This window comes from Balearica regulorum, chromosome Z (assembly GCF_011004875.1).
Source record: "Balearica regulorum gibbericeps isolate bBalReg1 chromosome Z, bBalReg1.pri, whole genome shotgun sequence".
NCBI classification, from domain to species: domain Eukaryota; kingdom Metazoa; phylum Chordata; class Aves; order Gruiformes; family Gruidae; genus Balearica; species Balearica regulorum.
The window spans coordinates 43,215,282-43,239,109 of NC_046220.1; the positions used below are offsets into that span (position 1 = coordinate 43,215,282).

A 23,828-nucleotide genomic window follows, 5' to 3' on the forward strand; every position below is an offset into this window, starting at 1 on the left:
GGCACCTGCCGGCCCGGGACCTGCCTGCTCTCTCCCGGGGGCGCTGGCAGCCCTGCTCGGGTGCCGGGGCCGCCAGGGCACGGCCAGGCGCCAGCCACAGGGGAGAGCCGCCACCTGCGGCCTGCCCGCCCCCCCCCCCCCCCCCTCCCGGCCGCGCCCGGCCCCGTGGGGCGCCGGGGCGGAGCAGGGCCCGTCCCGCCCCGCCGCGCCGACGGCAAACTTGTGCAGCCAGGTCGGGCAGCCGACACTCGCACCGTCCCGTCGCGTCCCGGCCGCGGCCAGAGGATCCGCGTCCTCTGCCGATGGATCCCGAGGCGGCGGGGGACGAGCTGTCCCGCCTGCGCGCCCTCTTCCTGGCCTGCGACGCCAGCGGCTCGGGCCGCATCGAGCGAGAGGACTTCGGGGCGCTTTGTGCCGAGCTGCGGGTGCAGCCGGCCGAGGCCGAGGCCATCTTCCAGCGCCTCGACAGCGACCGCGACGGGGCCATCACCTTCCCGGAGTTCGCCCGCGGCTTCCGCGGCGCCACCCGGCGGCGGTCCGGCGGCGGCGAGCCGGAGGGAGAGGAGGAAGCGGCGGCGTGGGCCGGCGCGGGGCTGGAGCAGACCTGGAGGGACTTCGAGGTGCGGCTCGGGGACGAGGCGAGGTACATCCCCAGGTAAGGCCCGGGCCCGCCGGCGCCGCTTCCCGCACTCCGGGGCGGCGGCGGGACGGGCGGGCACCCTGGCGGGAGCGGGGCTGCGGCCACGGGGGTGCGGGGGCTGAGCCTGCCCGCGGGGAGCCCTGCGGCGGCAAACCTCCTGGCAGTAGCTTACGGCGGTGCTGATGCAATACCCTGCTGGGGAACGGCCGAACGGCAGTTCAGACTGACCCCTCGCCTGCGGTACTTGCCCACATCTGCTTCCCGGTTTTGAGGGTTTCCAGCTTTGTTTTTCCAGCGTGCAGCCGCTTGCTTGCTTCCTCTCCGCTGCTCTGCCAGGGACCCACGTGGGAAAATCAGGCCGGTGAAACGCGCGGGATGCAAAGCGCCGCGAATGAAACTTCCTCCCCATCCCCGACCAGCCCCCAGCATCTTTCTTGCACCCTTGTCTTCCTTTTCCTGGTGAATGCGGAGCAGCACCACCTTTGCCTCCAAAAGGTGTTCGTAAGTATGGCTCTCGGGCTGAGGAGCTCGCTGAAGTCCCTGAGAGCCTTTGCCCTCGATGTCAGTGAAATGAAGACAACTGATGGTAGCTTGGTTTGGGATTAGACCCGATTGCCACGGGTCTGTCAGTACCGAGCTGGTTGCAGTTTACAGAGGCACATTTTGTGCCTGAAACCTGAGGTGCTCAAAATTAGTATGAAAATGTTGGCCATAAAAGATAGAGATTCTGCTTCGTTAAAAAAATGTAACTTAAGATGGAAAACAAGCAATCTGAGTTTAAGGGTTTAAGCAGCTAGTTTAAGTTTAAGCAGCTAGTTAAGAGGCAGTTAAAAAAAATATGTACATGAATATATCCAGAGAGACTGTCTCAATTGCAGCGGGTCCTGGCTGCAAGGTACACAGAAGATAATAAAAAGCACATTAGTCTCTCTGTAACTTTTGTAGAATTGAGTCAAATGTGCAGTTTGTTGTTCTGCAGGAGCATGTATCAAATCATTGGCAAACTTTGATCATATCAGTCTCCATATAGTGCATCTTAAATTCTTACCTATCCCAGTAATTTTGTTCTAACTCCTCTTAAAAATGTGTTCAGGTTGTGAGATGAAAAGTTTCTTCAGAGAAATTTTCAGATACTCAACCTGCTACTCGTGCACAACTGGAGTTGATTGTTTTGTTTTTGGACTGGAAGGGTAAATAACATTGGTTAGTCTTATTGGACTGCTCCATTTCAGACAGATCAGTAACTTCATACAGGTCTTTCTTACCTAGTTCATGATGCCTTCCTTGCTACTTAATTGGTTTCAACAGGAAGAGAACAACAAAAAATACTTGAAAGTTTGCAGAAGCAATTGATAATTTAATCTAAAGCCAGACAGAAGCTCAATAGGAGATGGAAAAAATCTGACTCATGAGCAGTGGTGGCATGTCAAAGCATCTATCTCCTTTTGGTAATAAGCCTATCTTAGTTACTATATTTGCAGCAGCAGTTTGAATATAGTCCATTTGTTTGTCTAAGAGGATAGTAGGAGGGAAGTGGAATAGCTTTTGTTGGTTTGAGTGTGCAGACACTTCCTTTAGTTTTGTTAATCCATCATGACTCAATTAATGTCATTTGTGTTATGATTCTTATACATCGAAATTGCAAACAACTAAATTTTGCTAAATAGGTGTGTATCAGGTGGGCAGTAATTTGATGTAAATGCTTCCTATTCATGTTCAGCTTTATAAATAGCTTTGAACATCCTTCACAGTTGGTTTGTATTTATTAGGTATGTGCCAACGTCAGCTGAAGAACAGTGTGCCCTTTGTTTTCTTGTTCTTTCACTTTCCTGCCCTGAAGTGCTAGAAGTATATCTGTGTTATAGCTCAACTTTTTTTCCATTTGTGGCCCACATCTTTTTTTGTTGAAACATATGTGTAAATTTTTTTTCATGTGAGTAGTCCCACTGAGATCATTAGCACCACCTATGTAAGTGATGAATATATTGAAATTGTTTGAGGAGTCTGGGCATAGGAGAGACTTTAAACAACAGAAGACAATAAAACCATGTAAAGTACAAGCTGGTACTTCAAAAAAGTTACTTTTTATTTAAATTATTTAAATTTTCTTAGTTGTTTATCCGTTCCAGGTTTTTTTTAGGGAAAGGCAGTACTTTCAAAAACATCCCTAGCTTAGAACACACCTGCATCTTCAATACTATAAAACAGTTGGTGTCCTCACACTGTGGTTTATTACTCTTCATATGTTTGCTGTAACATTGGCATTAAAAACTGTGTGAAAAGTAAGTACAGAGAAGAAACTACTCAAACCCAGATGAGCAGAGTTAGTTGTCCAAATTTTTTATCTTGATCATGTATGTTTTTTATCTGAATCATTTTGGGATTCAGTCCCTCAAAATGCTGTGCCTTCTGGCTTCAGTCTAGCAACACACTGACACATGTGCTTTGATGCCACTGCGGTTTATATGGAGAGAAATAAGGCATAGCAGATGGAAGTAGATAAAACCAGGGCTGAACTCAGGAGAAAATTATGCACTAAACACCTGTGGTCTCTATCATTCCTGAGCTTGATTGAGTGCCCATGGAAATCAAGGGGAAATTTTTCACTGATACAGGTACACATGGTTCAGCCTCTGTTTCTGTGACTGAGGTTTTAAAAGCCGTAAGTAAGCCTCCATAATGAGGTGTGACACCCAGTAACAGTTCAATATCCTGACCCAGTCCTCAGTGTAGCAGAATAGATGCAAGATTGTTTCCTACAGGTACTGCCTTGTTCCAGGTTCTAAAATAAGCATATACTAAAATAAGTCTATTTTGAATTTAGTTACTTTTTAAAAAGATAGTTTTATTATGGGATGTATCCTGCCTCCCTGTAGTTTGGTGTACTGGTTGCACAGTTCTGTTAGCTTAAACTTTAAAACACCCGAGTCTGTACAGGAGTCATGATTGTATTGGTTGCAGCTAAACAGGACCAGTGACATCAAAGAGTTTCTTTTCAGCTTTGCTCCTTCCCTCCTCATCTGAACAGATTTTTGGGACTGAATACAACCACATTTCTTGGTAAGGTGGTCATTGTGAGTCAACGTATTGTTTGCTTAGTCTTTACACATACTCGGTGGGCAGTTGTGCCTCTAGCACAAAAAAAGTGGAAAGTCTTTCCAGGCTCATAACCTAATGTAATATGTGAAGTCAGATTTTAGTGGAATTGTGTAGAGGGTTGGGTGGGGTTTGGTTTTATTTTTTTTTTTTTTTAATTCATTTCATTTGAAATGCAAATACCCTTCTGTGTTGTTACATTAAATCAGGTATAATGAGTAATTTTACATTAAATCAGGTATAATGTGTAATTAAACACAGAAGATTGCAATGCCTTTGGTTTATATTTAGTGAATTGCCAACTGGAGTATACCCGTGTGAGCCATAGGAGATCTGTTTTATTGAGAACTCAGGCATATTTGTTAGTTTCTTCCTTTAAGAAGTATTTGCAATGATACGGGAGTAGACCAAAAAAGTTAAGAAACTTACCCACTTGGTGCTCCATGCAGGGAGTCTAGTGGAGGGTGTCCCTGCCCGCAGCAGGGGGGTTGGAACTAGATGATCTTTGAGGTCCCTTCCAACCTAAACCATTCTGTGATTCTGTGATTCCATGAGTGTTCCAATGTACTGCCCGCACTGGAAGGGTTTAGCCCTTGACTGTGCTACTGGGTGTTGCGTTCTTTTTTAATATGTGGCCAACCTCAGATCTGTTTGAATTTCAGTGGTAAGATTGAATGGTACCCTCCACGCTTCTAATAGGCATGTGCTTGTTTAAGCATGTGGGAAAGTCTTCTAATGGCAATGCTTTTCCATTCCTTGGCTTGAACACAGAGTGATCCAACATTCACTGACACTTAAAAGAGAAAAACTGTACTTATGAATGCTATGACAGTTATTTGTGTCTGTAAATTACAGGCAAAAAACTTACCAAAAAACAGATTTTGAAACTTTAGTGTCAAAGACCTTGAATCAATAAAGACTTGGGACTGCATGTGCTGTGTGCGTTCTTGTGTATTGCGGGATTGCTCTGGGATAAACTGAATCCCTTAAAGCCCTGCTGGGCAATTTTTGTGTGATATTTGGAAGACTGGATAATCTGATTGGAAAATGAACTAAATTTGAGCATGAATGGGTGGATGAATCTGGAAAAGGAAGTTTGTATCCCTATTTTGAGTTAAATTCTTCTGCTTCTAAGAGTCCTCATACTTCATTGCTTTGCTTTTTAGTCTTGGGCTCTGTTTTATTTGTGTGCCTTATACTTTGGGCCAAGCTGACTGTTCATCAGATTTCAGCACTGCCAGACTGCGAGATTTTGTGCATTATACAATTCCAAAGTCCTAATGTGATTATGATAACAGTTTGCCCCCAATCGTGTCATCTGGAGCTGTATAAAAAATGTGGATCTGGGGGTTGTGATAAAATGTGAAAAGAGTGCTGTTTTTAACATGAGCTACTTAAACTGTGAAGACAGGCAATGCTCATGGGATATACTGCTGTGCTACAGCAAAGGAGACGACGGGCTCTGCTACATAAAAAAGGTCCAAAACCTGTCACGATCTTGCTGTCATGAGCCAGGATGGATTTTGACCAAAGTCAATACAGAGCACAGCATCAATTTTTGTCAGCAATTTGTGTTTACTTTCAAGAGATGATGAATCATGATAACAGCACTGGAGAGATTTCTTTGGAAGTCAAAGTGTGCTCCCTGGAGAAGGGATAAAGGCAAATCTTGAGGAAAAACAAATGCTGGGTCCCCCTTTGTCACAGTGCTGGAGAGGGGAATCTCTCTTGTAAGAATGATATCTTGTCTTTTAATACGTCTCATGACAAGGATTTGACAAATGTGCTCTGCTGGGAACGTGATGGATGCCTTTCTGTGAGCTAGAAGACTTTCTGAGCTACCTTAGCTTTTACTGCTCTTCTGTTTTTCGCTTTAATCAGAACAGCATCTGTGCCAAATAACTCAAGCACTATAGCATTCGTTTTCCTGATATTTTCACGTTACATGATTATTTGTCATAACCACATCCTTTGGAGCATTCTCCTTTTCCGTAGACTTCATCTTTCTCTCCCTGTCCCATAGTCTTTTCCACTCATGCCCCACTGGCTCCAAATAAAACCTCTGTTTTAAGGCAGGAAACAGTATTCATTCTTAGGAAACCTTAAAAATCCTTTCCCTGGGAATCAGCCCTTGGCCAGGCTCTGTCACCTGGGGGGTTGCAGGTTTGTTTGTTGTCTTTTAATGCAGCCTGTTTCTGAAAGAGCAGATAACAGAAGAAGAAAATATGGTATTAAAAACCCCAACAACCATAGTGCTTCAGGTTGAGAAATAACTTGCATTTTACACCATGTTAACATTTCATGTAATCTGTTTTTCCCCAAGTCACTTAATCTAGGAGAAAGTGTTAGGCACTTAGCCATGACAAAAGTAGATCCTTTCCAGTTTGAAACGGATTTGGTCGATCTTTCCTGGTGGCTGATATGATGGCATATCCAATGTGTCTGCTTTTCAGAAAAGGGTATTTCTCTATCTGTTTGGCACACATAGGCTGTTGGTCTCCAGTGTAAGGATGATCATCAGATGTGTAATGCTTGATCTTTCCCTTGCTCCTGCCACCCAGCTCGCACCTTCCCAGCTCAGACCACCTTATATTTCATCCCTTCATGCCCACACCAGAACAAAGCTGCTGCAAGTGATCAGAGTAATTAGAAGAGACCATGTCCTGGTTCTGGCAAGGATAGAGTTAATGTCACAAGGAGCCAGGACAGGTGAGCCAAGCTGGCCAGGGGCCATTGCATGCCATATGATGTCATGCTCACCATAAAAGGGGGCTAGTCGGGCAGGGGCAGGTTCGGTGTGGCTCCAGGATGAGCGTCTGGCAGGTCGTCAGATCGGTAAATCGTTCTCTGTTATCCCCCATTGTGGATATCTGTTATCAGCACTGTTGTTGATTGTTTCCCTCTCCCTTGCTGTCCCAGTAAACTGCCCTTATCCCAACCCTCCAGGCTTTGCCGTTGTTTTTCCCGTTCTCCTCCCCGTCCCGCAGGGGGAGGGGTGAGAGAGGGGTGCCTGGTGCTCAGCGGCCTGCTGGGGCTGAAGCACATCAGACCATTACAATAATGTTCTAAAACTTGGGAACAGGAGCATATTATCAGCACGACAACGAGTTTAAGTGTAGTGACAATTATCTGTGCTTTTACCTGCACCTACAAAAATAGAAACTACATTTTTCCAGGGCTTGAAAGATGTCTGGGTCAAGTAAACAAAGATAAAGTGTTTGGAGACCTTAAGTCTGCAGGTAAGAACATAGATAAGAAATAAGATAGAAGTGAAGGCAGCGGTCAGTAATTGGCACAGGAGGATGTTGAAAAAGATATGGATGTACCCAAAAAGACCTACAAAATAAGTCCTGCTGGGGAACACTTTGGTCTAGTTTTCTTGCCCTTGCCCAGCTAAGCCTGACAGCCCATGCACAGCTCCTGCTGATGTGAGTTTTTACCTTGTTTTGCTGCTTTCTTCTCCCCAGAGTCCTCTGCACAGCAGGGGCTTGAACTTGTGCTGGTCACCTTGTCAATCTCCACCTTTCTAAAGCAGACCCAGGTAAACATACACAAAATAGCAACGGAAGAAACACTGAATCTTCACCATGTGAACGAGGGAAGGTGGTATTATAACATCACTGGCACATCTTTGATTTCCTCCATTTTTCCACCAGTCTATTGCCTTTGTACGTCTTTGGTGGAAAACTACACTGAAAATGCCACTCTTGGGGTCAGGGTAAGGGAAGCATGTAACATAGCATCCTTTATCTGGCAACTGCATAGGGAACACATGTAATGTACTGAGCAACTGTAGAGTGATTCTTCTTCAATAAATTCCATCAACTCCCTCTGAGCTGCATTCACAGTGTAGATCATTAGGCAAACAGTCTGTAATGCTATGATTTGATAAGAATTAGCAGAGCTCTGTGGGTTATATGAAGTTATGCCACAATGAGAAGGCGGGGGTGCCCAAGAAGCTGGGAGGGCTCACAGCCAGGGCAGCTGACCCAAACTGGCCAAAGGGAGATTCCATACCATATGATGTCATGCTCCTTATATAGCTGGGAGGTGGGCCAGTAAGGTGGGGTGGCTCGAGAACTAGCTGAGCATTGGCTTCGGGTGGTCAGCAACTGTGCTGTGCATCACTTGCTTTGTGTATTATTGTTATTATTATTATTACTATCTTCCTTTACTGTCCTATTGAACTGTCTTTATCTCAACCCATGAGTTTTACTTTTTTTTCCCATTTTTGATTCTCTCCTCCATCCCACTGTGTGTGTGGGGAGTGAGCGAACGGCTCTGTGGTTGTTTTAGCTACCAGCTAGGTTAAACCACATTTGCTTGAATTAACTTTTATGTGAAGTTGTGCAAATATTGACTAATTACACTTACTAATTACTAATTTTATAGACAGCTTACCTTATAAAACCTTTGAAATGAGGTAGGGTAAAGCCAGAGCAGTACTTGGCCAGAATACTATACTTTTTTGGGTACTAGTGTTTTGTGTCTGTGCTTTGTAGAAGCAGCAGAAAGGCATGCATGGCAAGTAGCATAACCATGATCCAAAAGGACAGTTTCTTTCATGTTGTATATCAAAAAATGCTCTTTCTCTGCACTAGTATTTGTGAATGTCTATGGTTGTGTTAATGTGGAACTTAAAGGGGTGCAGCTAAATCCATTTAAAAGTGATTTCAGGATATCAAGGAAGACTAGTTGTAAAGGGCAAACCTGAGCATTTCTGATGAATTTTACTGAAATGAAGTAAGAGCATTCTAGTTGCCTTTGTATCCAGCCAAAGGATAGACTATTCAGAGTTCAGGGGTCAGCCTGGCGAAGTCCATTTGTGAAATCTTCCTTGATAAATAGTTTTGAATAACTAAAGAATTTGCAGAAGAAAAAGCATGCATTTCAAGGGGAATTGGAGACAAACAAACAAATGGGGCAATATTCATTGCAACTAATCTGTCCTTCTGTAGTGCTATCACTGATATTTACCAAACCATGTGAAAACAGAGGAGTGATTGAAAATATAAAACGAGGCAATTCAGAACAATTCCTCTCATAATCATCAAATACTTACTGCATGTTGAGATATATATATATGTGTATATAGCTTCATCCTTCCAAAATCCTGTGTATCTATAAAATGTTATCACAGTGTGCTTGCTGCTAATTCATCACAAATACTTGGAGTGATTAAATCAATAGCAGTCTTCCCAGTTCATGAAAGTATATTTCCTCTTGCTGGAGGCATAAGAGATTAAGCAGAGTCCCATCAATTTTGTTTCATGATTTAATTTCTCCTCTGGTTTTTTTGTTGCTGCAGTAGTTGTTGAGTCATGTTTCTAATTAACACTTCCTGTAAAGTTGCCATATAAGCACTCAGGTAAGTGTTACTGGGAATTTCCATGGCCAAATTTGATCTAAAAAAGCCTTCCAGGCCCTTTCCAGGATCCTGCGCAGTTGTGGTTGTATGGGTATTGTGTTGTTTCTTAAGCCTAAGTACTGCTTCATAAAACTGAGTCACTGAGATATTTTGAATCCATCTGGATGGTAGGTGGTCACTGGGCTAAGGAGGAGTAATAAATATAAAGAGGGTTTTGTATCACAGAGGGAGAATAAACTCTGACAATAACTACTTTGTGCTTCTGACTACTGCATCTTAAAGCAGACTTAGCTCTATTGGCAGAGGCTCAGCAGCATGGAAATACTGATTTTTATCTTCAGTTCTGGTATGTGTATTTGCATACACTTTGAAAAGATGCTGCAAGAGGGAGTGGCTGTGGCATTCTTGTAAAGGGAATGAAAGTGGCAGAAACACATTACAATATTCCACTACAAGTGTCTTCTGCTCCTGGCACAAAATACAGCAAGCGAAAGTCAGACTAATTATTTGATTCTCTGCTCCCTCAGCGTAAGACACTGTACCTTCAACTTTGCTATTCTGTTCACAATCTGTATGGCAGGAGGCCTCACGTACTAACAGTATGCACGTGCTATTTTTGAATGTAGGATTTGTAGTACAGTTTGAGGTACAGTGTAGTTTTGGGGATGTAGCTTCATTTGCTTTAAAGGCAGCAGCTGATTAATCCTGCACAAAACGGGGTGAGAAAGATAGAATATCAACATAACCCTATAACTTTGTGAAAAAAGTTATGTAGGTCATTAAAGATCCAACCCTAATTCAGTGACCTGTGATTTAGAAGAGAATCAGGAAAACATTAGCTCAAGTAATGAATATTTTATGTTAGCATCAAGTAACAAGTAATTTTCCTACTTTTTGTTTGGTTTCTAGGAAACAAGATTATTAGTAGGCATCTTGTTGGTGAAATTTAAAGGAAAAAAGAGTATTTCAGAACACAGATTTCATCTTTCTAAAAATCATATATGTTGACCTAGATTGTGCTGAATTTATCTGCCTTGGAAAACTGATAAACTCTGTCCATCTCACTGTGGCTAGTGCCATTTCTATTTTAGATCTGACTCATTTAAAGGACTGTGTGTATATTTGCACTGTTTGAAGAATTTACGTTCTTCAGCAGCTAATTCTGGATATGCACAATGTCTGCTTCTATCTAAAATATGAAACGATGCTGGAATAGTTTATTGGCTGTTTTGGTGAGAGTTTGCAGCTCTGAAGGACAGCTGCTGAAGTGTTAGGAATTTATGAAATGCAGCATACGTTACTAGCTCTCAGTCCAACTATCAAAAATCAATGGAATTTCAAACAGAGACACCATGGGGAGGCTACTTTTTGTAATATTTGAAGTACAGCCAGGCCCCAGCCTCAAGCCTACACAACATTAATGGAAGTGTGATAGGAATTCTGTAAAATTCCAGCAAGCCAACTATGTCCTGGGCTGCATCAAAAGAGGTGTGACCAGCAGGTCGAGTGAGGTGATCCTGCCCCTCTACTCTGCTCTCGTGAGACCCCACCTGGAGTACTGCATCCAGCTCTGGGGGCCCCAGTACAGGAGAGACATTGGAGCTGTTGGAGCAAGTCCAGAGGAGGGCCACGAAGCTGATTGGAGAGCTGGAGCACCTCTGCTATGAGGACAGGCTGAGAGAGTTGGGGTTGTTCAGCCTGGAGATGAGAAGGCTCCGGGGAGATCTAATTGTGGCCTTCCAGTACCTGAAAGGGGCCTACAGGAAAGCTGGAGAGGGACTGTTTATCAAGGAGTGTAGCGATAGGACAAGGGGTAATGGGTTTAAGCTGAAGGAGGGTCAATTTAGATTAGCTGTTAGGTAGAAATTCTTTACTGTGAGGGTGGTGAGGCACTGGAACAGGTTGCCCAGAGAAGCTGTGGATGCCCCATCCCTGGAAGTGTTTAAGACCAGGTTGGATGGGGCTTTGGGCAACCTGGTCTAGTGGAGGGTATCCCTGCCCACAGCAGGGGGGTTGGAGCTGGATGATCTTTGAGGTCCCTTCCAACCCAAACCATTCTGTGATTCTATGAAATGGTAACACCTGGAGACACTGAACTTACTGTTTGTCTAGCTGCATGTACTTGGAGATCAGTCTCTAAATGCTACAAATCTGCTTACACTTTAAATATAATTGAAATCTGATGAACCCAAACCTCAGGCTTACTTTGTGATACATTCTATCATCAGAACCTTTCCAAAACTCTGTTGTGCAGTAAGCTCTATAGCACTGAAATCTCACAGTTGTCTGAATGTTGTAATAGTACAGAGTTTTTTATTTTTTGGCTTTTCCTAGTTCTAATATTTGTGATGGTGCTGATAATGTTGGTATTGTTTTAACAAATTGTTGATAAGGAAAATGTCCTTAGCAGTTTTTTAAAATGTAAATTGTTAATTGAGTAAACCTAGATCTGGGGAGTTCTTTAATAATATATTATTTACACATAGTTTGTAGCATCTGATGATCAGATGAATCTGCGCACTATTGTGACTATTTGCGAACCTTGACATTACTCTGTTTAAAATATATTTTGAAAAAGAAATTATGTGCATACATTGGAGCACTACATTAAGTTTAACTTAACTTCTGAAAATACTTAATACAACTAAAGCATTAGCCTTTGTAAAGGAACACCTTTGCAAGACAGAAACAAGTATGTACACAGAAATGCCCCTGGCATCAGTAAATCTGTATTTCTTTGTACTGCTATGCATTGAAATGAACGTCAGCATTTGAGCTGGAAACAGATTTTCCAGTGTCCTGAAATACTTCGGTTCTTTAAAATGGGAATCTGACCTATAGTAACAATTATGGTACTGTTGTAGTAAAGTGAGTTATACCTCAAGTAGGAAAATCACACAGAAGAAGCAGAGTGCTGCCATGTTGATAATGTAAGCTGTGGAATTGCTTCAGGTGGGGAAAAAATGCAGAGAATAGACGGTAGTTGTTGATATCGTGTATAGTGAGGGTACTGAATAGCACTACATTCACAGAAGATAGAAAAATCATCTGTCTAACGAGGAGGATCATTAAATCAGAGTTTAAGCTTTCCTTTAAAAGCAAAAAGAGGTCATATATTCGTGATATGTTAGTTATGGTGTTAGACCAGAGCTTGCAAAACATTATTTCTGTTTGCATTTCTGCCACTGCTATGCTGTATTTCCGCATTACTGGCCTGCTTCCTCCACCTATCTAGGCCTGATCTTCTCTTTTCCTTTTTTTTTCTGTTTAATTTTTAGGTTCTTTAACACCTGTTCATATTCTGGCATATAGTCTATGTGGCAATCAATCAGCTTCAGTTTTCCTTGGGACTGCTAAATTCTGTTAAAGAATTTTCTGTGGTGTATTGTCTTATGGTAATCCAGATATTGGAACCTAGTTGGCATGTAACACAAAGGCTTATGTGGCACTACTCATGGTATGACCAGAAATCAGAGCTTTCTATGTAGGAACCTGTGTAATAATGTTTTAGAGCTTATGCTATTCTTTGTTTTTATATCTCATCAAGATACTTTGTTTTGACAATTAAGACTGTATGCAATCTTTGTGAATGAGTCCAGATCAAATGGAAATGAGAATATACTATTCCTGCATTGGGGAAACTTTTAAGAAGCAGTATAAGTTTCAGGAGGGCTTTTAATCACTATTTTCTTTCTTCTGTATGTTGTCTTTCACATGAGCATAACATACAGGATTAACTTCTTATAACAATTAATTTTTTGGGGTATAAAACAGGGCTGGCATTATGAGGAGTGTAGTTGTCCGGACCAGAATGATTTGTTTTAAGCCAGAGAGCTGTATTCTCATTTCCCCAACAGCTGTCCCCCACCACACACTGATACAAGAGATGTAAATATTAGAAGTCCAACAGCTGAAGGAACATAAAACTTTTTTTTTTGAAGGAGATATGATTACCTATCCCCCTTTACACATCCTTTTAAACTTAGGTGGTTGGCATTCATACCCATTTTCATTTCTTATGCAGCCTCCTAAAGTTGTAAGCTTCTTCACGGACTATGAATAACATTAGAGCCACCAACAAGCTTGATATACACTATGGGTTACTCCAGTGGCGTGCTCTTCAATACACCATGAATAGAAGTACAAAAAATTTACTTAAGCTGAAAAGTTGTTTCTGCAGTAACTATATTAAAGAAGCAGAAAGGGTAAACTATGCTGAATGTTCAAAGTCCATATCTAACTTGCTAAATTTTAAAAATATGCAAAAAGGGGAATATCTTCATTTCTAATACATTTTTCAAACCTGTTATAGAAAATTGTTCCAAGTAAGCATGTTAAAATGCTATCTCTCTTTTTCAGACAAGAGCAGGTCAGTGTTCTGTATCAGAACATACACATAGTGGAACCAAGATTAATCCAGCCGTATGAACATGTCATTAAGAACTTCATCCAAGAGATCAAACTTCAAAGCACAGAGATGGAAACTTTGGCCATCGCAGTGAAAAGGTATAGTGAGTTGTGTTTCTAGTTCAGTTATGCAGTTACTGTTTTCTCTATCACACTTTGTTGGGTTAAACTACTGGGAGTTTATGCAGAGTAACGCGATGCAGAATATTTTGGAATTCAGAGATTAGTTTATGTGGACACATAGGTGTATAAGCACATATAGCAGCTTGCAAACGATTCCCTGTTTACATTTTGGATAAGTCCCAGACCGATTTTTTGCAGGCTCTATTCATATGTTTAATGTCTTCAAACGTTTTGACTCCTCTTCCTCAGCTGTAACTTTGAGTTTTATCATACACACCCATTATACTTTCATTTTAGAAACTATACTTTTGCTTCTTCAGCTTCAAGGGGTGTATTTACCTATTGTAACTACCCGGCATTTGCAATCTCGCATCATTACTGCCAAAACCAAACAGATTAGCTCAGGACAGAGATCTTGTATGTGTGGGTGATGCAAGTTGCTGTAGTTATCCTTTTGAAGTCTCTTCACAGGGGCCTTTTATCTCTAACTTAATTTTCAAAATGCATATGTGATATATTTCATACTAATCATCAGCTGTCAGCTATTATTTATAATGTAATTTGCCTATATCTTCAAATTAATTTGTGATTTTGGTTTCCAACCATACTAGTTTCAAGGTCTGGGCAATGTTATTCCATGTCTGTCTGTCTAATTTGTTTCAGCTGAGGTAGGCAGATGTGTTTCACACAAATTTTCTGTCAAGCCAGAGGGCAATTCCTAAGAGAGTATTTACTTTTAAATTTTAGAGCTCAGGATAAAGCGGCAGTTCAGCTCAGTGAGCTGGAGGAAGAGATGGAACAACGCATACAGGCTGCAGAGCATAAAGTTAAAAAGGAAGTGAGTATTTTATATTTACGGAATTTCATAATTACCGAACTCTCAGTGGTCTTTAGCAGGATTGGTGGCCAGGTGTGGTTTTGATTCTGATGGGCTGACTCAGAGCCACCAAAGGCAGGGCCTGGATGAAAATAAGGTATCCATGAGTTCGAAAATGTATTCTCTTAATGCTTTCCCACAGAGGAATGGCTGCTCAGATGTAATAAACAAAGAAAAAAAAGTCTTACTCTTTTGTGAGAATATGCTGGCCTGGAGGAATTTATTTCTGAGACCAGTATTGGAAACAGATTGGAGAAAATGACCTTTCACCATAAAAGCATGGAATCTAGTTCTTCTAGTAGATGAATTTATGTAGAAATTAATACTTAGATCATTTGTTGCTAATCTGTATATCTGCCTGGAGCAGTGATCTTTCTTTCCCCCATTCTCATGCTGCCAACTATATTTTAGGGAGCTAGAGACATAAGAGAGAGTAATTGTGATGCCAGTGTGTGAGGACCTGGACCTCCCAAAGTTGATGGGAAATTCTGTTTCAATGTGCTCAAGTTTTAGCTGTTGTTTCAACTGGCTTGCAGCCTGGATGGAAAAGTAGAAGAATTCTGTTCCTCTTACCTATTAGAAGATATATTAGAGCCACATGTAGCTGTGCAATTCTAAGCAGAAAGCAGTACAGTAAAACCACCCTACCTGTATTGTCTGCTTCATGTTTAACTGTTACTAAATTCACATAAGATAAACCTAACTTTATAACTTGTGTAAGAATAACAGTTTGTGGAAGTATTCTAATGTGGACATAAGAAATTCATTAATTAAAACATATACTGTGGGTGTAATTATTGCTTTGTAGGATACGTAATACACTGAACATCTATATATTTGGTATGAGTTCTTTCACCAAAGCATTTGCAGAATCAGAAGCAGCAAAGTGCAGTCTACCAACTTGCTGATTTTAAATAGTTCATGGTTGTTGATCTGTGAAGGTAAATGGTATTCTGATAGATTTGCTTCAAACAGCATCTTTTTCTATATGAGAGAAAACATTCCTATGAAACCTTACAAGTCAGATGTTTTTCTAGAAACAAAATATAATGACATAAAAATGTTAAAGACATCACCCCAGCAAAAAGGCGTATCATGTTTAACTAATGATAGTGCAATTCTCAGTACAGATAAACTTTCCATTTCCAGAGAGACTAAGCATTTATGATTAGAAAACAAATACATTTGCTCTGGAAAGTTTCTGTTCTGCAAAAAGTGGTAAATCACTGAAGAAAGCTCTGAAGACTCTTTTTCACTACTGTAAAAAGATGACTTGAGATGTGTATATTCACTCATTCTGAGAACATCCACAGTTATGTACTAGCATTATGTAAAAATGCATCTGCTATGTATTACGCACATCTAGTTTGTGTTTCTCATTCTTAAAAGACTTCAAATTGTCACCAAGTTGCGTGGATTGCGATTTCACCGTTCACATCTAGCTATAGATATGAAAGATGGGCTGTAACTTGTTTCTCCCAGCACTCTTTTCATTTTCACTCTTAAATGTTCCCTTTAGCTCATAGCTCCACATACTCCACCTACTAAAACGCCCTGAGAGTAAACGTAAGATATTTACTTTGTGGGATTGTACTAAGCCATTAATCTCAATGCCTGTACTCAAGGCTATTGTTTGTCAAGAGTGATCTCACTCATGCCACCCTGACACCTGCGTCTGCATGATAGTATCTGGAGGTTGAGCCTATCCTGTATTTTGTTTCTCCAAGGGAAGCAAATAGTTACCAAACAATACTTAGGAGTATATAGGTGCCAAAAGTAAGAGAATCCAGCTTAAGCTGATTACTTTGATTATCATTTTAAAACACGGTTTATCATTTTAACACGTGGATGTCAGCATCACCTACAGGAAAGCACAGAATTCTGAACAAAGTCCCCTGTCTGTCTTTTCCCTGTGAGAACTCAACCTGTCTCACTGGCACCGTGCGTCACTGCTGCATTCTGGTTTTTTGTGTTGTGAAACTGTGCACTGAAGTCCCTGGGGAGTGACTGTAGTGAGTTAAATACATGCTCATCTACAGCACATAGAACATACCATTCCTCTCATTGGGCTTGGTGTAACTTCCTTTCAAAATCTGTTTTGATTAAAATAAAACTCAGAATAGTGTACATGGTTTGATATTCAGTCCAAGTACCCTATGAAACTAAAGATATTGTCATCAGCATACCTTTTACTGAACACGGGCCTGTAATATTCCAACACTTGCAAGCGAAAAAATTTAAAAGAATATCAGAAATAAGTTACTGATGGTGGCACAGTAATGTTGTTGCTAGCACATTGTATGCCAAGCTGTAGAAGGCTGGTTTGAAAAAAAAAGGATGTAAAGCCCTGATATGTGGGTGGGTGTGTATATATACAACTATATATGCAATACACACCTAAATTTACGCACAAATAAAATTTGAACAGTTCTCTTTGAGTTTTTATTTAAGCTATTGAGACTATTAAGCTCAGGAGGCTGTGACATGAATAACAAACACTGAATAGACCCATATCTTTGCTTCTGCCTTACCATTTTATTTTTATGAACATTTTGTAAGTAGACAGCAATTATGGAATCAGTATCTGTGGATATTAAGGAAGGGGCAGATTGACGTAATGGAAAGATAAAATTGCACACATTAGTCTAAGGGGGAAAGTGTGTGGTTTCCAAATTGATGAATGCATTTTTTTAAGAAACATTTGAAACCTGTCTCAACTTTTAATGAGATAAAAATTATTGCAGGAGAAGCGAAAAGCTGAAGAAGCACTAAATGAGCTGAAGCGTCAGTACGATACTGAAGTTGGGGATCTTCAGGTGACAATAAAAAAGCTCAAAAAGGTAAATGAGTTGAAGTTATGGCAAATGAGTTTTCAAAGTGTTTTAAGAGATACTGACCTTATGAAGTGCCTTCCCCAAGACAGACAACCATAACTATTTTTCAATTTAGTGTGTATTTGTAAATGGCAACTGCAAAGAATTTTTTAGGTTGTGCTGTCATTCTATACTGTTGTATTCATTCTGTGTAATTTACTGAAATACTTAGGAGAGGGACCAACTGCTAGCCAAATTCTGTTGCTGGATAATTTTCTAGGTACATCAAGTTGTTAACTCTGCGGTTACCTAGTCTTGTATTTGATACATTAGAAATATTGCCTGTAGGTATTAGATTTACCATAGATTAAGATTAAATTGGCAACCCAAATACAGTAATTTACTATATTACAGTAATACAGTGCCTTTTAGCAGCTAGTGCGTTTCTCTCCAATGTTAATGGTAGAAGTGGGTTTAAGCTGTAATTTTAAACTGAAATTACTAGTGGAATTAGTTATTACTAGTCTGAACCTAACTCCAACCTTACTTGATACCTAAGTGTAAGACAAACTGAAATCACAGATATGAATATTGGTTTGCATTACTTTGTAATTTGGGTTTAATTTTGTCATTAGTTTTTGCTATAAGTTTTACCAGAATTATAGTAACCAATGAGGATATATTTTTGTTTCTTCATATTGAATTGGACTTAAAAGAGCATTGATAGAAATAAAAATTACTCAAAGAAATGTGAGAACTTGTAGTAGAAATTCTACACAGATGAGGTCGTATATAATTTTTTTACATTAGTGGGGATACACTTGTTTATATCTTCTCAACAGCTGGCTTCTGTTACAGTAGTTATGCATATTCAACACCTACAGAGTAAAAAATGCTCATTAAACATTTTTTTAAGTTTCACTTTTAAAAATCAAATAGAAAACCAGAAAATTTTGGAGTAATGCTGTCTGCTCACCCACTTGGGAAAACTGTGGGTTTTAAAAACTTTAATACCTGTAACACGTTTTATGATTTCCATTACTTTTTATGTACTTTGAATCAGAACAATCAATAACAGAGATTAATTGTGCATTTTTTTTATCCTTCTAGCTGGAGGAGCAATCAAAAAACATAAATCACAGGGAAGATGTGGTTGAACTGAAAAAAAGAATGCATGATATGTTGCTGGTAAGAGATGATTATCATTTAACATATTAATTTAGCCTCAGTTTTATACTTTCTCCAATACAGATTGTTTTGGAACTTTTTACCTTTAGTACTGGTAAGCTAAGAAATAAACTTTTAAAGTTGTTGATAAGAGTATGAGGATCTTTAACTTGGGAAAAAACCTATTTTGTGTAAAAGCATACATATTCTAAGTATAACATTTAGAAATAGCTTGAGATGATATAGACCCCCTTTTGTGCTCTAGGTGATCCTGCTTTAGCAGGGGGGTTGGACTAGATGATCTCCAACCCCTACCAATCTGTGAATCTCTGTGTGTGTGAAAGGGAAAAATATAAATTCAGTGGTTCTTGCATGATAATTTTTGACTTCTCTGTTGATTTCGAGTTCTTTCATTTTCTTTCCCCTTCTATGCTCAGATTTTCTAGTGTTTCATTTTTTATTTAATTTTGATGGTTTTTATTTTGCTGTTACAATATGTCAACATTTTATGCAGGTGACTATGACAGCTAACATCTATTATCTTACTTTTTTTAAGGAAAATCAGAAACTTAAGAAAGATCTTTTAGAAGCACAGACAAATATAGCTTTTCTACAGAGTGAATTAGATAGCTTGAAAAGCGAGTATGCAGATCAGACTTTGAACACTGAGAGGTAAGGTACTTCTACATGATAATATTTTTACCAGGGGAAAAAAAATCTGTTGTCTGATGTAGTTATTATGTATGCAGTTGGTAACTCTTATTTTCTAAATTTGCCATAAATGACAGGTATACATTTGACACCCTGCAAAGTATGCCATGACTACTGTTTGCTTCTCTTGTCAGGTTTCTGAAAGACCAGGTTCTAGATATGATGCAAACTTGTGCAAACTTGCAAGGAAGCCCATTGATTTTACTGGGACTTCTGCTAGAAGTTATAGCATCAGGCAGTTTTTTTCTCTATGACTTTAACTCAGATTAATATCTGGATGAATATTAGGGAGAATAATTTTTGAACCCTCCCACATCAGTCTCCACCATTTTTTCCTAAATAGATACTAGATCTATAGTAGATGCTAGATACTCATTTAAAGGAGCATAAATTACAGTATCATTGTAATTATCTTAGGATAACACAAAGGATATTTCAAGGGGAAAGGAGGCAGTCCACGCGGTTATTTTGCTGATCTTTGTTGAGATGTAATGGCAGAGATCGTTGAAGATACCAAGTGATTTTACTTTACATAAAACTGCTTTTAACATTATTTCAGCAGAAATGTAAACATATTTTGAAATTACATCTTTTCCGTACTATGTATTTATGACCTCTTACAAATATTTTTTTGCAGAGACCTAGAAATGATCCGAGAGTATACTGAAGACAGAGATAATCTGGAAAGACAAATTGAAATACTTCAGTAAGTTCTTAGTAATTCAGGTTTTTATTGATAAACTTTGTCACAACATATTCTGAGGTAAATGTTTTTGTATGCAAAAGTCTGGGATGTGATTTGGGAAAAAAATAGCAAGTAAAAATACTGAAATGGCCGCAATTCTTGAAGAAAGTACTATGCTAATCTTTATCATTTCATTGTAAGTTTGTGTTCCTATGTACTCAAGTCAGATACTCGTGTGACAACTGTTACTGCTGTGGCATCTAAGTTTTGTGTTTCTCACTGACGTTTTTTTGATCTCCTCCTTTTCCCAAAGGAAAAAGGGCATATCGGATCCCATTTCTTCAAAATTTCATCATCAGCCATCTCAGCAATTTGTAAAGGGTAGTCACTTTGTATTTCAGAAATGGCTGTACCAATTTACTGCCCTGTAGCTTGTTTTTTGTGGTCATTCCTACAGGGTCTTTTTTCCTCTCAGCTGACCACAGACCATGCCACAGAAGTGAAACAGGGTTTCCTAGGCTGCTGCTGGAGACTATCTTCACAGTGCTTCTTTCATGAACAATCATTTGTTTGAGTATATGACAGCACATTTCTAGTCCCACATCACTCTTCAGTGTCCATCTAAAGAAAAAGAAAAAGGCTTTTTGATATGTATTTTTTCAATTTTTCTTTGTTACATAATTTTTAATGTTTTCTTTACTCCTGCAAGTTAAACTATGTTTCCTTGTTAGATCAGCTAATAGAAAGCTACATGACAGCAATGATGGTTTAAGGAGTGCACTTGAAAACAGTTTCAGCAAGTACAACAGATCATTGGTATGTATTTATCATTTTATTTTGTTGTACTAGAAGGTTTAAGAATTAACACACCAGATGCAAATTTGTTTGTACTTCAGTGGGTAGTCAGAAAATTGAGTTTTATTCAGTGATGAGGTGAATAAATCACCTCTTGCACTGAAGGGAATATGTTTGTATTAACTATGTGGGAGTGCCTTACCACTGATAACACACTTTTTCAGAAAACTCCTTTGTTTTAGTGGCAAAGTCTTAACCTAATTTGAACTTTTGTCCAGGCAAGTCACTGGGAAAACAAATAGCAGGGACTGCTGATAATAGGAACCTCAGTCAGACCCTTTTGGAATATCACAACTGTATGAGGATCTGTTGTAACAGATGTAACTTAGCATCTTCCAAACCAGAGAAAGGAAGGCTTGAAAGTTACAAAAAAATCTACTCTACACTGCCATTTTGCAGTATTGGGAAATCTGTTAAATTCCAAAACTAATGATCAGGCAAGCTCTTACATCGTCATGAAAGCAATTAACTGTTTTAGAAGGATGGAGCCAGAATAATGGACTCACAGAGACAAGACTGGCCAGGAAGGAGGAAAATAGGGGTCATTGCCTGTTTCCAGCATGCCATACCAATGAACGTGAGTGCCTTTTGCTGATGCTGGCTGTCAGAGGTTCACTGCAGGTGCAACAAGAGATGCCATTTTCTTCTACCATGCCCTGAAGCATAAGCAAGGGAGGCAGATTACAGAGAAGACTGTTCCCAGTGAATAACTGTGTAGAGAGACAGCAGAACATACAAAATACTCTGTCACATGCTGTCAGTTGAGATCTCTCCTTCTCTCCACTATCTCACTCAAGAACCAAGAGGTATCTCTACAGAAACTGTGTCACCCAGTGACATTTCCCTTTTCACTCTAGTAGTCAACATGCCATTTTTCTATTTTTCTACTACTTTTCAAAGTTTAACATTTCAAAGTCTTCAGGTGTAGTCAATGAAATCATCCTCTTGGAATTTCCACTGTCTTTTGTGGTTGAGTATGGATAGCAAGTACAGTATTAAAGCAACAAGACCCTAAACGTAATGGGCCTCTTGACATCCAGTCCTATATAAAGCATGAGGTTTAATTAAAAATAAGTAGTTGAATATATATGAAAATACACAGTAGTAATTTTGACGATGCACACTTTTTTCATGACAAATCTTGGTGCTTACACTGTGTTCATCAAACTTATGCATTTGTTATGTATCTGTCGCAGCGGTTAGCAAACACCTCACCAGGAAGTACCATTTCTAGAAGCAGTCCTAAATTTAATGGTGGACAGTCTCCTCTAAACCCACGGTATGACAGGTAAGCTGCCAGGTTTGCTTTTATTAAGTTTAAAAAGACTATGGGATCACACTTGTCTTAGAAGAGCAAATATTCTCAAATAACAGAGAGAGTAGTTCTGTCTGAATCAGAAAGAATGTGTGACCAAAGCATATGATCCAAAGTATACTGAAGTCAATAAGAACCTTTTCAATTACTTCAGAAAGCTCAGGAAAACTCTTCTCACTGCAAATCATGAACTTATGGGGAGTTCAGACAGGCTCTTGTTTGGTCTTGGACTGTTTTGATTCTAGTCTGATTCTAAATCTCCCCTCCTTGTCTCCAAGAAACTATAAAAATCTACCGAGGACATCTGTTAGCTAGCTTACTCAGTACTTAGGAAATAAAACATTTTTTTGTCATATCTTTAGCCTGTGTGTCTGGTTTTCCTATGTAATAATTATTACAAAGGTATGTGGGCCTAATTCTTCAAAAGAATAAGCACCCTCATCTCACACTGTCATTGAAGACTAGTGAATGTGCTTGGATATTAACAGGGTAAGACCCAAAGAGAACAGTAAGTTATCTAAGCACAAATATGAAATGGTCAGAGCTAGTTTGGTTTTGTACTTACTGGATGCAGATCATTGATCAGAGCTTCCTCAGACCATTGCAGAGACTCACCGAAGTCACTGGGCACTAGATCCAACCTAAGTGATGAAGGTCATGCTCTGTTTTCACACTTTTTTTTTTTTAAACATCTGGAATTGCCAGCAAAAATGTGTGTGCTTACTCAATTATAGATTATTTTGTCTTATTTTTCTTTCAGTGGTACTTCAAACTCTAGAGAGAGATCCCTGTTAGAGTTCTTGGTAGTCTGTTTTTATGTTTTACCAGAGAGTTGAATATCTTTGAGAGGCATTGATGTGCCTTCTGCTTCATACTAATAATATCCCCATTCATTCAATAGCATTACTTTTATTCTGCTGTCTCCATGAGGGATGTGTTTGCTGGCTGTAAAGTTTTGCTAGTCACAAACTGATTCCTTCTGCAGACTGCAGATAAAATCAATTCCCCTCTGTTGGACCCTCTGTAAATTTTGAGAGGCATCCATTACTATGTTGCATATTACATTGAGCAATTCTCTGCAGGGGTAACTAAAACCTCTCTGGAGGCTTAGTGATGTCCTTCTCTGTGAATATTTATTAGTACCTGCCATGTGGTGCAATCCTTGCATTCCCACAAAAGTGAGAAATGCAGGCTACTTCAGAAGAAAGTTTATGTAGTAGGAATAAAACTTACTCTTAACAGGTGTGACTTAGTAGTATTGAAAAATAGAAAGAGATATGAATGTCCCAAAACCTGTTCATTTTCAGTACTTTTTCAGTCTCCTGACATCAGATCAGTGTTAAGAGATACTGATTTGCATAGTAACATGTTTTAAGCAATTTACATTAGTAGGTATACTTGTTCCTTTTTTAGCTATATCATACATCTCTGTCTAACTTGCCTTAAGGACATATGAAATTCCCAGTATTGAATTCATGCTTCAGTGAGGTTGAAAATTGACTAATGAAGACCTTTATTTCAGGGAATGCCTGACAAGCTTTACTTTGTTATAGCATCCACCCTTCCTCTGTATTTCAGTGACTTGGTGTAGGCTGGTAGATGCATGAATGCAAATAGGGTGGATGCTGTGATATTCCACAGCAAAGATCACACTCATTCATGTGATTATATAGCCTGAAAGGGTGTAAATTAAATGGTTCTGGATGTTGTTGCGTGGGACAATGATGCCTTTGTCACCCCTATTTGGCCACTTGCAGAGAGGAATTCTATT

General features: G+C 39.8%; 1 protein-coding gene across 3 annotated transcripts in view; it reads left to right on the top strand.

Annotated features, from left to right (window-relative positions):
• The first annotated feature begins 200 nt into the window (after nucleotides 1–200).
• RASEF (RAS and EF-hand domain containing) overlaps nucleotides 201–23,828 on the top strand; it is a 35,783-nt gene continuing 12,155 nt past the window's right edge. Inside the window, exons 1-10 of one of the 3 annotated variants that reach the window (XM_075740064.1) lie at nucleotides 201–655; nucleotides 13,464–13,610; nucleotides 14,382–14,472; nucleotides 17,256–17,351; nucleotides 18,435–18,512; nucleotides 19,048–19,163; nucleotides 19,840–19,908; nucleotides 20,619–20,703; nucleotides 21,221–21,319; nucleotides 21,939–22,030. In XM_075740064.1, the coding sequence (XP_075596179.1) occupies nucleotides 303–655; nucleotides 13,464–13,610; nucleotides 14,382–14,472; nucleotides 17,256–17,351; nucleotides 18,435–18,512; nucleotides 19,048–19,163; nucleotides 19,840–19,908; nucleotides 20,619–20,703; nucleotides 21,221–21,319; nucleotides 21,939–22,030 (1,226 nt within the window). In that variant the 5' untranslated portion in view covers nucleotides 201–302. Of the gene's footprint in view, nucleotides 656–943; nucleotides 1,142–13,463; nucleotides 13,611–14,381; nucleotides 14,473–17,255; nucleotides 17,352–18,434; nucleotides 18,513–19,047; nucleotides 19,164–19,839; nucleotides 19,909–20,618; nucleotides 20,704–21,220; nucleotides 21,320–21,938; nucleotides 22,031–23,828 lie in introns of those variants that run through there. The other 2 variants (XM_075740066.1, XM_075740065.1) reach the window with 2 other exon arrangements.